Source organism: Trematomus bernacchii, unplaced genomic scaffold (assembly GCF_902827165.1).
Source record: "Trematomus bernacchii unplaced genomic scaffold, fTreBer1.1, whole genome shotgun sequence".
Classification (NCBI taxonomy): domain Eukaryota; kingdom Metazoa; phylum Chordata; class Actinopteri; order Perciformes; family Nototheniidae; genus Trematomus; species Trematomus bernacchii.
Genome location: NW_022987574.1, coordinates 549,922 through 563,165, shown reverse-complemented (window position 1 = coordinate 563,165; position 13,244 = coordinate 549,922). Strand labels below are relative to the sequence as shown.

The following is a 13,244-nucleotide window of genomic DNA, read 5'->3' as shown; positions in this document are numbered from 1 at the left end:
ATGTGATTAGGAAACTACATGTTTAGGATGGAGATATCCTTACATAATTAATATTCCACTGAACCCTGTAGAGTGTTTTAATACTAGAGGCTTTGTTTGTTATGCTCTGCTCTTACTGTTACTGTTGTTACTTTTGTTCCAGCACTTGTTTTTTAGGGATTTAACGCATATATATATAGTTTATTTTGGTGAGACAGGCTGAATGTATATAAATAGGGCTATGTAATGTAGGCTAGTACACAAAAGCATGAGGTTGTAGCAAAACATTTTCTATCAGCCGGCAGTCTTACTTATCATACACACATTCCCATATACATTGAGAAAATGTGCAGTCCTGGAAGTTTGGAAAAACATTTGTAAAACCAGTGCAAGAGATGCTGATAAAAAAGCTGTTTCCATCAACCAATGCATCCCATTGGCATAAGCAAATATAATGTATACAGTAGATAATATATTTTTAAAAGAAGCGTTTAAGATACTCAGTCGGTGATCGGTGCGTTTACTCACCCACAAGCATCAAAGACACACCAGTCATAATACTGCTGGAAAGGCACCTCAGGGTGGCACCTAGAGAAGAGCTCCTGAGTTAGGACTGCACACCTTTTCCTGGCCCAGGTCACCCTGTGGGGGTTCAGCTGAAAAAGGCAAACGAGAGGAGTTTGTTTCATTTATTGGCAAATCGCCACCTAAGTCAGTAAGTCAAACGTTTCATAAAGTGTCAGTTTATGTGAATATGCATGTGCCTGTACTAAATTTCCCCCTTGTGGATTAATAAAGGTTCAGGTTGAACTCACAGCACAAGGGTCTCTGAGGTCCTGGTCTGCGACGTCAGGGCAGGAGGGGCTGACCTTCCACGAGTTACCAAACAGCTCGGCTGTAGACTCCACGATGCCCTGACGCGTAGTAAAGTCATTCTCTGTGTCCCCATCAAAGTTACCACACAGGCCACTGACCTGACCCCGCAGGTGGGCGGCCAGGCGCACATACACACGCATACCTGGAGAGAACATGTAGAATGACAACAACATTACCACTGGTTTGTTAATTAACCAGCATTTAAAGCCACATACATGATCTTAGCAATGCTAGGAGAACGATTGGTCTTGACAATAAATATCAACAATAATGGATACTGATGGAAAAAATGCAAAAATGTATAGACCATTTATATATTTCGAAAAATAAATGATCATTGGGGCACCTGACACTGAACAAGAAAGGGTTTTGTGACAGATTATTTAAAGTGGCAAATGTTTGTGTTTCCTACCTCCATCCCATAGCAGAGTGACCCCCAGTCGGGAGGAGAGGGAGACAAACAGGCCAACTCTTTCCAAAGTCAGACCACTGCCACTATAAGACTTTGGTAGACTAACTGGCATCCCATTTACTGTCACAGCTTTACCTAAAGGAGAGAGACAAGATGGCTTAACTTGAGCATCAAAAAACGTAATGTGGTGTCCAAAGACCCCCTTACCTCTCAGAAGATGTATGACAGTATTTCCCAGGCTGAGTGTGACTGACTTTGTGCAGGTGACCCCGGTGCTGCCGCATGGCACATTCTCTGCAATCACACTGAACAAACCGCTGGTCTCCCTCGCCAGCACGTACTGGCAGTCACCCAGGAAGGAGTAACAGCGGCCATCAAATGTCACATAGTGTGGGTCACCAGTTGCCACACACACACCGGCACAGACGGACTGGCTGCAGTGCCAGCGGCGTTCCTTACACACACTGAAGGAATTAATAAAGTAGAGTTTAAGATGAGTAAATATTCAATGGATGTTTTGCAATAAGACAACTGCATACATTACCAAGTGTTGCAATCTTTGGTGATGGTGTCGTTGCTGTAATAAAGTTGACCATTATGGTGACATGGGCACTCATCTGGCTGAACACACTTATCACCCTGAGTTAGACCAGAAAGAAAAAAGTGTACAGTAGTGAAAACTCTTATGGGGTTGTGCAACTATAACAGGAAATGCCGTGAGACTGGGTTGGGTTGTAGGCCATTGTGTTCTATAGTAGCCTACTTTTACCGGTGCAATAAAAGAGCTGACTCTTTGGTAAGGTTCCAACTTATTTCCTATTTGCATGAAGACAAATGTAATTTCCCTAGTAAAAATGTTTATTTGGCTGTATTAATATTCCTTCAGCAATACATAGGCCTACACATTCCTTTGAAATTAAATGGCAGACTTTTAATTATAGTTAAATTAGACTAAAGCTACAATACCAATATGTTATTTTAACTTAATATATGATTTGATTACTTGAAAGGAATAGCATGAATGTGGATGTGTAAGCCATGTTTAACCAAGCTAGTAACAGCTAACAATAGCTTAGCTTTATGAAATGTAAAAAATAAAACATTCAAAACAACACATAGTTATCTCAATATGAACATGCCACCACCTAAATATGCTTTCAACTATTATCGAATAACAGTGAATGAAATGAGTAACAGTCGACAATGTGGAAGGTTCTGCGCAATGTTAATGATAACGTTAGCACCTAGCGCCTTCAGCTTTAGCATCTTTTTCCTTAACGTCATTATTTTGGTTTTCAAACGACGATTTCATTGTTCCAGTGCACCTCCTATAATTTCCAGCAGCTGTTTTCAGCAAAAACTCTTAAGACATACACAGTCAGCTTACTTGTCCAACGTCGAACAGATGAATTTGGCAACTAGCAATAACGCTAATGTTGCTCTCTAAACTGACTGTGTCATTCATGTTAAACCATTTATTACCCATTTAGTGATACTGTATGTTTCAAGCCCATGCTGCCCCCAAGTGGCAAAAAACGAAATAAATCCAGGCAAGTTCAAGCAAATGGAGTTGTTCATGGAAGATATTTAGCTTGAGTTTTGCAGACTATGAGGAGCTCACTGTATAGGTTACTGCAACATTGTAATGTAACAAAGCCATTGTTGATGATATTAACTACACTTATCTCTGCCTGCTATGAATAGTCTTAATGTCTGATGTGAATAGTTCTCTAGTCTTAATATTTCACATTTAAGTAATTTGAGTTTTCACCCACTAGTAGCACAGTTCCCTGGGGACAGACGCAGCCAGAGAGGGGCTCTCTGCAGCCCGTCAATGCGACACTGGACCCCTGCTGCTGGCCAGGAGGGTCCAGGCTGGAGCAGGTGAGGAGGCAGGAGCGTGGAGAGTAGACCAGAGAGCCTGGACACTGGTTCACCTCCTCACAGCGCTCCTGGGTGCAGTTAAACTGCCCCTGCTCACACACACTGTGAAGGGAGAGCAGAAACATTGACTCAAATTAATTTAGTTTGTATTAGGTGGGAATAAAAGGCCATCTAAGCTTGTTTAAAATGCGTATTGAAAGACCATGTATTAGCAAGAATTGTGTTGTATTGAAATATCATCAATACATAAATGACACATAACTGCATGTTAGGTTATGTTGGGTCGACACAGTTTCACTTTTTAGCTACTAAACTCTCAACAGTAGCTGTAAAATGTTATACGGCACCAACAAAGTTTTCTATGAGGTGTGATGAAAACCATTTCACTGTACAGTACATCACCTTTTTATATCAGTGTAATAATTATCAAATCCAAATGTACCATTTCCTCATAGCAATTTATCAGGTCAATGATCAGTGCAGAGACACATCAGAGCAGTTTCAACACAAGGAAAATGAGTCAGGCAGAGAGAAAAGTTCTACTGCTATGACTCAGTCATTTAGAGATTACGCAAACCAGTAGAGCGATGATCATTGTGGTAATGTAGTGAAGAGATGCAATGAAATCAACCTATCCTGTATCAGGAAGCAGGAACATAGAGGGATTTCATCGAGGCTCTTGCACCACAAGGGACTCGCTGTGGGATAACATGCTCTTATATACCTATACTGTTAGCACATATTACCCTTATTGCAATGCATGAATTACTTAAAGTGGACCTATCATGCTATATTATAATAATATAGTGTAGGACCATACCTATATAAGGCATATTTATACTTTTTTTTTTTCAAAATACCAAACAGATCATGCATTTTAGCCATGCCTTATTTCGCTTAATTTGCACTTATTTAGCTCTGTTTTTGCAAGGGCTGATTCTGTGAGAACAGCACCACCTACAGGCCTGGCATATGTACTACAGCGTCTCCAGCGCTTTCGAACGGCAATGGCCGTGGCTGTCTCCTCCTGATTGGTGGAGTTGGCCCAATAGCCGTAGCGCCACTGTCCTGACGTCAGGACAGTGTTCAAATCTGGATCAATTTTTATCAGATCCGTTGCAGCCCCTTTTTTAGAGATTTGGGTATGGAGGAAAATAGAGAGGGTTGTGTTTTCTGACACTTGGTGAGTTCCCTGGAACACCGGGGACACATATTCATGTATAAAAGACGTACAAAAGTGCATTTTGCATGATAGGTCCCCTTTAAAGCAGAGGTACAGGTTAAAGTTACGAATTGTAGACTTTTAATGTAGTTAAAGCGATAGATCTATCTGGAGAACATACTTGAAATTACTTCCTAAGAAGTTAATGCATTTAAATCCACAAATGAAAAGTGATACCACACAAACACATACTCATAATGACCCCTGACCTTTCACATTGTCTTTAAAGACACACAGTTCTGGATTTGTCAGTGCCTAGCCGACTTTACTGGATCTTCAATACAACTGTCAGGGGTTCAAGACTTTATCAGCACTTGATTTGAGTATATTTACGCACCCCATGGGATCAAAGCTCATTCAAAGTACAATTTAAATATTCATGAAACTTTGCTGCCAATATTATATTATAGCTGCATCTCTACTGACAATGAAACATGCTGACTACTCCGATCTTTATCACTACTACTGCATGATAAAAGCAGCATGAAGATACAAATGAGAAAAGGCTGTTTTTATGATGTGCTGTAAAAATATGATCTATGCAATTGTGTCACTGTTTTTGCACTGATTTAGCCTTTATCATAAGTAGTATATCAGCTACAAGAATTATGTTTTGGTTATACTTTTATTCGTTTTTTATTGTAAATTTGATCATATTTTCCAGTTAAACCTGGTTCTATAAATATTTTAAAAGTATGGCAAGCAGTTTCAGTCAAGAAATTGTGTAGCTAAAAGTAAAATGATATTATTTAGGCCAAGGAGTCCCAGGATTGAACACATTTTGAAAGCCCATTCACATGTTGTTCAGGAGTACATACCAGGTATTACAGCTGTTCTGTATTATCGCCCCAGGCCGGTATGTCTTGTCTCCTTGCACACAGGGGCACATGGTGATGGGCACACACTGGCCCTGGTGATCCTGCATTAGTCCCGGTGGGCACTGGCAACCAGGAACACACATCTTAAGACTCATCTCACCCCCACTGGCATCGCAGCTCCAGCTGTCTGAACAGCAGCCCCCACAGGCACGGCCACATTCCTGGTACACCTGCCCCCCCGAACACTGGACAGCTGGGAACAGGAGAGGAGGAACTTCAAATTACTGTAGCTTGTTACATTTTTCTATTCTGCAAGAACAACTTTTACAAACTCATAACCATAGTGGACATCCTGGAATATTGTTTTTCATTAAGTACTTTTACTCAGGTACAGTACTTAAGTCCAAGTTTGAGATGCTTTTTTAGCATTTTTTGACTTTCGTTACTGATTACTTTACAGATAAAACGTTTAAAATCCTATAAGGAGGATGATAAAAAACAATAGACATAATAGGGTCAATTGAATTCAGCTACTGCAATGTACATGATACTCCATCAATGATAATAATATAACCACTAAAGAGCCCATTTTACTCTACACTTTTACTATATACTTATTATACTTTTCTTTAACTTAATATGCACATTTTCATGATTGTACTTTTGACTTTGGTAAAAATACTTGAATACTTTTCACTACTTGTAAAAAGGCGTTTATCTTATTAATAATAATCGTAATATTAGTATTTATACTTCAGTAAAAGTTTCTCTACCACTGCACTTCAGAAATGGCCTCCTCACTTACGGCAGAAAGTGTGATTTCGCCACTGGACGGTGACGCCCTCCTGGGCGCAGTGTCGGGTGTAGGCAGTGAGGATGGTGCAGTGACAGGCCCTCTGTGGAACGCAACCACAAACCTCCAACAGACAGAGACGGAAATAAGGCTCCCGTTCCACCACGTCGTGACACACCTACGAAATCAGAGAAGGAGACGCACGTGTGAATAAAGACAGAAGATAAACTCATTCCTGAGATAGTAGGAGATTTAAAACACTCCACCCAAACTACCTGAAAGACGGGGCTGTGTATGACGGAGCACACTGTCTCTGCGTACGGTCTCCTCTGGGTGTATGTGGTGCAGGGGTCAGGTGGAGCTCCTTTGGGTATAGCGCAGTGCTCTGTCGTGAATTTGCTCACAAACAATGACACACTGTTCTCCACATCTCCCTCTGGGGTGGTGAAGTCATCATGCTGGTTCCAGGTCAGCGTTCCACATAGGCCGCGCACCTTGAATACACCATTTTGGCACAGGTTTTTAGTATCAGAAATGCGGTGTCAACCAATTTGGGAGAGGCACAACTGAAAGAATCATATTAGGTTAAGGGTCACCTTATTTGCGAAGCCAGGTTGTAGGGTAATGATGGCCAAAGGTCCATCTAGGTGCCAGAGCAGCTGGGCTCCAAAAGCCTGGATGAGGAGAAATGAAGAGGAGGCCCTTCGCACAACCAGGTCCCCCGTTACCACAGGCAACGGCTCCCTCTGGCCATTCAATGTCACTGTGCCTGGAAGGAACAATACCAACTGTAAGCTATCAAAAGACAGACATTTAAATAAATATTCTCACAATAGAATTTTTTTTTTTAAGAAGTTAGTAACTTTCAATAATTACATTTAATTTAATGTGTTTTTCAGAAGAAGTTGCATCCAGGGTGCGAGTGTGTTGAATTTGAAAAGTGTTTTACTTTAGTAAATGAGTTGAACATACACCCTAAAGATGATTTAACAAATGCTAGAGCATACAGTAAGAGTAGAGACGCATGCACCAAAGAACTTGGGAACTTCAGAGTCTCTTTTTTGTGAGTGTTGACCATTTTGCTTCAGGCAATTGAGCCTTAATGAATCAAAACAACTTTGAGAAGCATCAACTCCGAGAGATAATGATGAAGACAACAGGGCGTCAATATTAGTCATGTTGACCGTCCCTACTAACAAATGTAAAATGATAACAGTCAGGTTGCAGTGTGTAACCAACTCACCAGTGTCTGTGATCATGACTGTGGTGCGCAGTGCTGTGACGGACATCTCCTTTAGACAACCGAAACCACCTCCGGCTGCACACTCCCCACAGCGCACAGTCACTACCAGCTTCCTGTCAACAAAGTCCTAAAAACATGCAGAACATTAGCTCAAAAGAGAAATGGCTGCACACAAATTCATCTAATCGTGTATTTAACTGTGCATGGTTTGCTTGTTGAGTATCTCACCTCCACAGCAGTGAAGGGACAGTCTCCTCCCTGTAGTGAATACCGCTTTTTGTCAAAGGTGGTCACCTGTAGCCCCCCCATCAGGGTGCACTGGGCTGAGCACTTCTCCCCAGTACACTGCCACTGACCTGCTGTGCAGACACTGGGACGATAAAGAATAAAGAGAAGGATGGAAAGTGAGAAAATTGGATCACTAAATTAAAAAATATATAGGAAAGACACTTACCAAGTGTTGCATCTCTGCTGTATCTTATCCCCTGACTGGTAGGTGCGTCTGCGATGGAAACAAGGACAATCGTCCCTTTTCAGACAGAGTCCCTGGTGAAGGTAGAGTCCCGGTGGACACTCACAGCCCCCCACACACTCCTCTCTGCACTGACCCATGGCTGCAGGCCCGGGGGGCTGGGGAGACACACAGCTGGGGGGACAGGAGGACACACAGTCTGAAAACACCTGACCTCTGGGACAGACACGACCTGGAAAGACAGAGCAATGAGTAGGAAACAAAGTTAAAGGATGTTGTTTTGCATATTTTAGCATCATGTGTCCTGCTGACTGTCTTGTAAAGAAGACTCTGACTCATATTAATATGTTTTGACATTTTTTTACCACATAGAGTTGCTGTTCTCCAGATAATGATGACATGTTGCTGAGCACACTCTCTGGCATAGCTGGCCAGGGTGTCACACACTGCTGAATCCCTCTCTTTGGGTGGCAGGCTACAGTACAGGTAGAGACAGGTGTCTGTGTACGCTTCTGGGTCCAACTGTAAAACACACAGACACATATATGGGTTTTTGAACAATTCATCTATACTATAGCTTGCAAAAACAATTTACTCCAACATAAATGTACAAATCCTGTGCACGGTGGCTTTGATCAAAGGTTTAGACAGTGTATGAATGATCTTTTAGTGCATTGATAAACAGAACAAGCAGGGACAATCTTTACAAAATACATGAACAAGATATGCTAACACGTTTATTATGCACTGCAATGTTTTATAATATTAACAAGTCTAGTCATTATTGTTGGCAAATAAGTCAGATAGACGTAAGCTTTGGAAAATAGCCATATCTTCATAAATGATTAACCAGTGAGATATTACACCTTCTCATTAATGGTGAGTTTCAGAAAGAGAATTCAAAAGTACTTTCGGGCAATGTTAATGTATAGGTTGAACTAAAACCATTTATTTTGCAAATGATATTAAGCTGTTACTTCCCATGTAGTCATTACAGTTAAGTTCTCTTTACGACTGCCCGATGACTCAAACCAATCCAACCTATTTCTTGGAACTGCTCTAACAATTGGCACTTGGTAAATGATTTACCTTCAGGAGAATTTTGAATTACAGCCCATTGCAGACTTGGCTTTCAAAGAAATGTGATAAAAGCATCTATTGATAACGAAAAGGACAACTATGAAATAAAGTATGTGTGTCTGACCCGGGGATGGCAGTGTGTGAAGGGGGTTTCCAGCAGTTGGTGACACACTGACTCTGCCCGCCTGCGTAGGGCAGGGTCTCCTGAGACATCACAGCTGTGGCCAAGCTCTGCCGCATCACTGCAATCCTGAGGGAAGCAAGGGACACAGAGAGGCTCAATTAATGAGGGTGAATCTCATTCATACACGTTACCATTCATTTTGAGTACAGTACACACACAACTCTGCATTTATACCAAAACAGCTCCTCAAACCATTTATCTCCAGCAGCAGAATGTTTTGCTCATTTTGTTTTCAACATCAGTGTGTGTTCAGAGAGCACAGATTCTCCTTAAAAAATAAGACTCATAACAAAAAGCTATAATGTTGCAAAAAAGTGAAATACTCATTCAATGCATTCAGTGCAGTACTTCATTCTGCTGGTCAGGAACTTTCCAGGAGTTGCCGAAGCTGGCGGCGTACTGGGACACAGTTCCACCCATTGTGGTGAAATCATCTATGGCACCAAGACACAAGTAGGTTACGCATTAAAAGTTAAAAGAGTTAGGGTTACCTAAAACAAGATACAGATACAGGTATAGAAATAACCCTGCAGGTCGGAAACAGTAAAAAACAGTACAAAATATTACTTGACTACATTTTGACCCTGGGATGTGTGTGTGATTCACATTATGAAAATACATTAGTGTGCGATTGTATCTATTGCACTTTACGCACCGTCAGCGTTGTTGTTGTAGACTCCACAGAGCCCCCTGGTGGCGGCCAGGTGCTCGGCGGTCACTGTCAGATACACCGTGTTGGTCAGGTCAAACTTTACTCTCACTCCCAGGCCGCTCTCCACAAACACAAAGTCTCCCAGCCAATGAACACTCACTCCTGTAGGAAGTAGAACCATTGCACATTTCTACTTTGCTGTACAAAATTGTTGCATTGTTATAAAGTCGCTGACAGTATTTGTAGATAAAGAAAGCTGTTACCCATTATGTAAGATCAAATTACTTGTCAATGGACTCAAGAGGAATAAGGAGATCATGTAATAAATAAGCTTATTATTACAAATACAGTCAACAATTGTATGTAAACTATAGAAACAAACTGTTATAATACAAACGTCACAGAGCAAAAGGTTAGATATCTAGAATAATTATTCCTTAACAATACAGTAGTATTTTACAGAATACTCTTGAATGATGATGTTATTATGTTAAATTGTTATTTAAAAGATCTTCTTGTACTGAAAGACAAGTAGATGCAAGGCACATACACAGATCTAGATTGTTCAGTCTTCTTTCAATAGGCTGTGTAATAAAATGTGTTTTTGTTGCTCCAGTGCAGGTACTGATGTGACAGGATTTAACATGACCATTTTACCATGTTGCCTGGTTAATAATGACAGACACAAATGAGACTAAGGGAGGGCTTTAGTGACAGCTCGAAAAATACTTTACCATTTTGGAAGAGTGGCTCTCCATTTGCAACAGGAAGGTTGTTCAGCGTTAAGTTCTTGTGATGAATTGAAACCAAATCCAGACCCATCATCATCCTCAGAGCCTGAAAGCAGAGGGACACATACTCATCAACATTTATGTACAAAAAAAAGTCAAACATGTCTTCTATGGGCACCCAGGTAAACTCGTCCAATGTCACTGCCACTACAATCAGGTGGTTGGAAAAGTCTTAAAAGAACAAGGATATACTGTTTCATCACTTCCATGAACGATGTTAAATGGCCATATTTCACACCTTACTGCAGTGTCCTCTGCCGTCACAGGCTGTACTGATGTAGACTGCCCAGGTGCCATCAGTAGACGCGGCCATGAGGTAGGTGCAGCTGCCCTGGAAGTGGAAGTGCTTCCTGTCAAAAGTGCGGTAGTGGGCTCCACCCCAGGACATGCAGGTGGCCGAGCTCAGAGGCACCCTGACGCTCCCCAGCAGACCACCACGGACCATAGGGGAGGACTGGGAGTCTGGAAAGGAGGGGGAGGTAGTGAGTGACGGTTATGTGATATCAAATACAAGCAATGAGCATACTTTAAAGGTCCCCTATGATACTCTTTTTCATCAATATACTATAGTTCTCAGTTATACAAAACATGTCTCTGAAGTGTTTGGCTCGAAATATCCAACATATCATGTATTGTAGTATCCCATAAACCCCTCTGTTTCAGCCCTGTTTCAAAAGTGCTGATTCTGGGTCTGTTACTTTAGATGAAAATAAGGAGCCACTCCCCACGACCCTCTGCGAGATGATTGGTTACAAAAACACAATAGGCGCTTTCACACCGCAGTACTTTTCCCACAAAGGTGCATCAGAACTTAGTTAATGAGAACTCTTTAGTTCTCATGAACTAAGTACAGATCGCGTTCACACCGGAATAAGTCGCTGGCGGAGGATTAGGCAAATGAAGCCGCTGACGTCACTTCTTCTTCTTCTGCTTTGGGTTTACTGGCAGGCCGCAAACAACTTCATGGCGTATACTGCCACCCGAAGTCCCCGGCCGGAAGTCCCCGGAGTTGAAGCCTTCCGAGTAAATCGCCAGAACGCCGACACCTCCTCATCTCCACCGCTCCCATGTTTTCTTTTGTGTTGCCATAAGTTAGTCTCTCTTTGTTTGTGCGCTGGGCTAATGCTAATAATGCTAATGCGAGGATAGTAAAATGGCGGCCTTACAAAACTTTTTGGGAGTTTTACGGGGCGTGGTTTGCAATCCGCCCAGCCAATCAGAAATAGGAACCTTTTTCTCCCACGAAAGTCCCTGCTCTCTAGCAGGGACGGGAAAGGGGGTAAAAAGGTTCTCATTAACTCATTTTAGTTCCGGATTTTTGTTGGTGTGAACGCAACATTTCGGAACTATATCGGAACTAAAGTGGGAAAAGTACTGCGGTGTGAACGCGCCTAATGGTGCTCTAGGAGGAGATTCAGGTGATAAGGTGGGCGGGGGTTACCTTGGTTGGTTATTGGCTAATAGTTACACAACCCAAAAAAACATTATGACATCACAAAGTGGCAAAAATCTGATCAGCTCATTTTCAGACAGGTTTTTATATAAATGGATCAGGACAAAAAGAGAGCGAGTCTTTTTTCCTGAAACTTTCAGAATCTCTTTAAACAGAGGGGACACATATGTATGTATGAAAAACATGAAAAAGTGGATGTGACCTTTAAAAAAAGATAATAAATTCACTGCAACTCATCGAATATTAAAAAAGAAACATGTAAAAACGTGTATGTTCATGGATACTCTCTTACCAGGAAGAAGTGTGTAGGTGCATGACAAGCAGGTCTGGTCGGACGCATTCCTCCAGCTGAGCCCCCATAGGCTGCTGCAGCACTGCTCCATCGGCATGAGAGAGGCGTTATGAACACCAGGGAACGCATCACAACTCCACGTGGAGAAGCACTGGCCACGTGCACCCACACCTGGGAAGTAGAGAAAGAGAGAAAATGTTAGAAACAAGGTTGAAGGACGTAAATACGCAAATTAACGCTTTGTAAAAATGTATATTTAAAGTACTTTTCAAATAGTGAGTGGTGTGTTATCTCATGAAATATGCGCATATTTTAACACATTTCAGGAACCGAAATCGGAACTTTGGATAAAGCCAGGATCAAAATTATTGTTTCATTTTGTAGTCATATTAGTATCTAAGGCTTTTACAGAAGGGATTTTGGATATCTCTTTGTATCACTCCATAAATCAGAAAATACTGTCAACAGCCCTAAAATATCAATTTTCACCATGTTTTTAGGTATAAAATGTTATATAATTCAGGCTATGAATTATATATGACCAAACCCTTCTGTAAAAGCCTTCATAATATTGATAGGAATATAACTGGAAGGTTTGGTGTATGTAACTGCTACTGAAGGGGAAATTTCGAACTCAGAGTAGGAGAAAAAACTCATTTTGAGAAAACGACCTTTAAAGATTGCAGTGTGACGCTAGCTAAACCCTCCTGTTATCTGGATGATAGCTTGCGCATCGACGCACTCCGTGAAGGTATTTCATGTTCGGGGTCATTTGTTTTTTGTATAACCTTGCTTTGTGCAAGTGACAATTGTTGTCGTCTTCTCTGTGAACGTTTTTTTCTCCGTTATTTTGCCATTTTCAGATTTAAATTTCTAGCGGAAAGCTAACCAGGAAGTGCTTTAGCACACCACGTGACGCATCTGAACGAATCACGTTGTCAGAAATTGACACCAGCCAATGAGATTTCGTTTCTTGGTTTAAGACCCCTTTGCACTTTCACGATTGGTTGCTGATACAAAGGAAATGACCATATTTGGATCCGATGAGATTGTGCAGGAGAAACGGAGCTTTCCAACGATACCTCTGAAGACA

The 13,244-nt window shown here is 41.5% G+C and overlaps 1 protein-coding gene across 1 annotated transcript in view; it reads right to left on the bottom strand.

Annotated features, from left to right (window-relative positions):
- Positions 1–13,244, bottom strand: part of scospondin (subcommissural organ spondin) — a 98,855-nt gene that overhangs the window by 82,394 nt on the left and 3,217 nt on the right. The window contains 20 exon segments of the mRNA XM_034126771.1: positions 508–635; positions 795–997; positions 1,268–1,402; positions 1,475–1,731; positions 1,812–1,906; positions 3,043–3,253; positions 5,192–5,444; positions 5,997–6,162; positions 6,260–6,478; positions 6,581–6,753; positions 7,228–7,354; positions 7,456–7,597; positions 7,682–7,931; positions 8,065–8,221; positions 8,904–9,029; positions 9,312–9,397; positions 9,619–9,777; positions 10,350–10,452; positions 10,645–10,868; positions 12,152–12,322. Of these exon segments, the coding sequence (XP_033982662.1) occupies positions 508–635; positions 795–997; positions 1,268–1,402; positions 1,475–1,731; positions 1,812–1,906; positions 3,043–3,253; positions 5,192–5,444; positions 5,997–6,162; positions 6,260–6,478; positions 6,581–6,753; positions 7,228–7,354; positions 7,456–7,597; positions 7,682–7,931; positions 8,065–8,221; positions 8,904–9,029; positions 9,312–9,397; positions 9,619–9,777; positions 10,350–10,452; positions 10,645–10,868; positions 12,152–12,322 (3,385 nt within the window).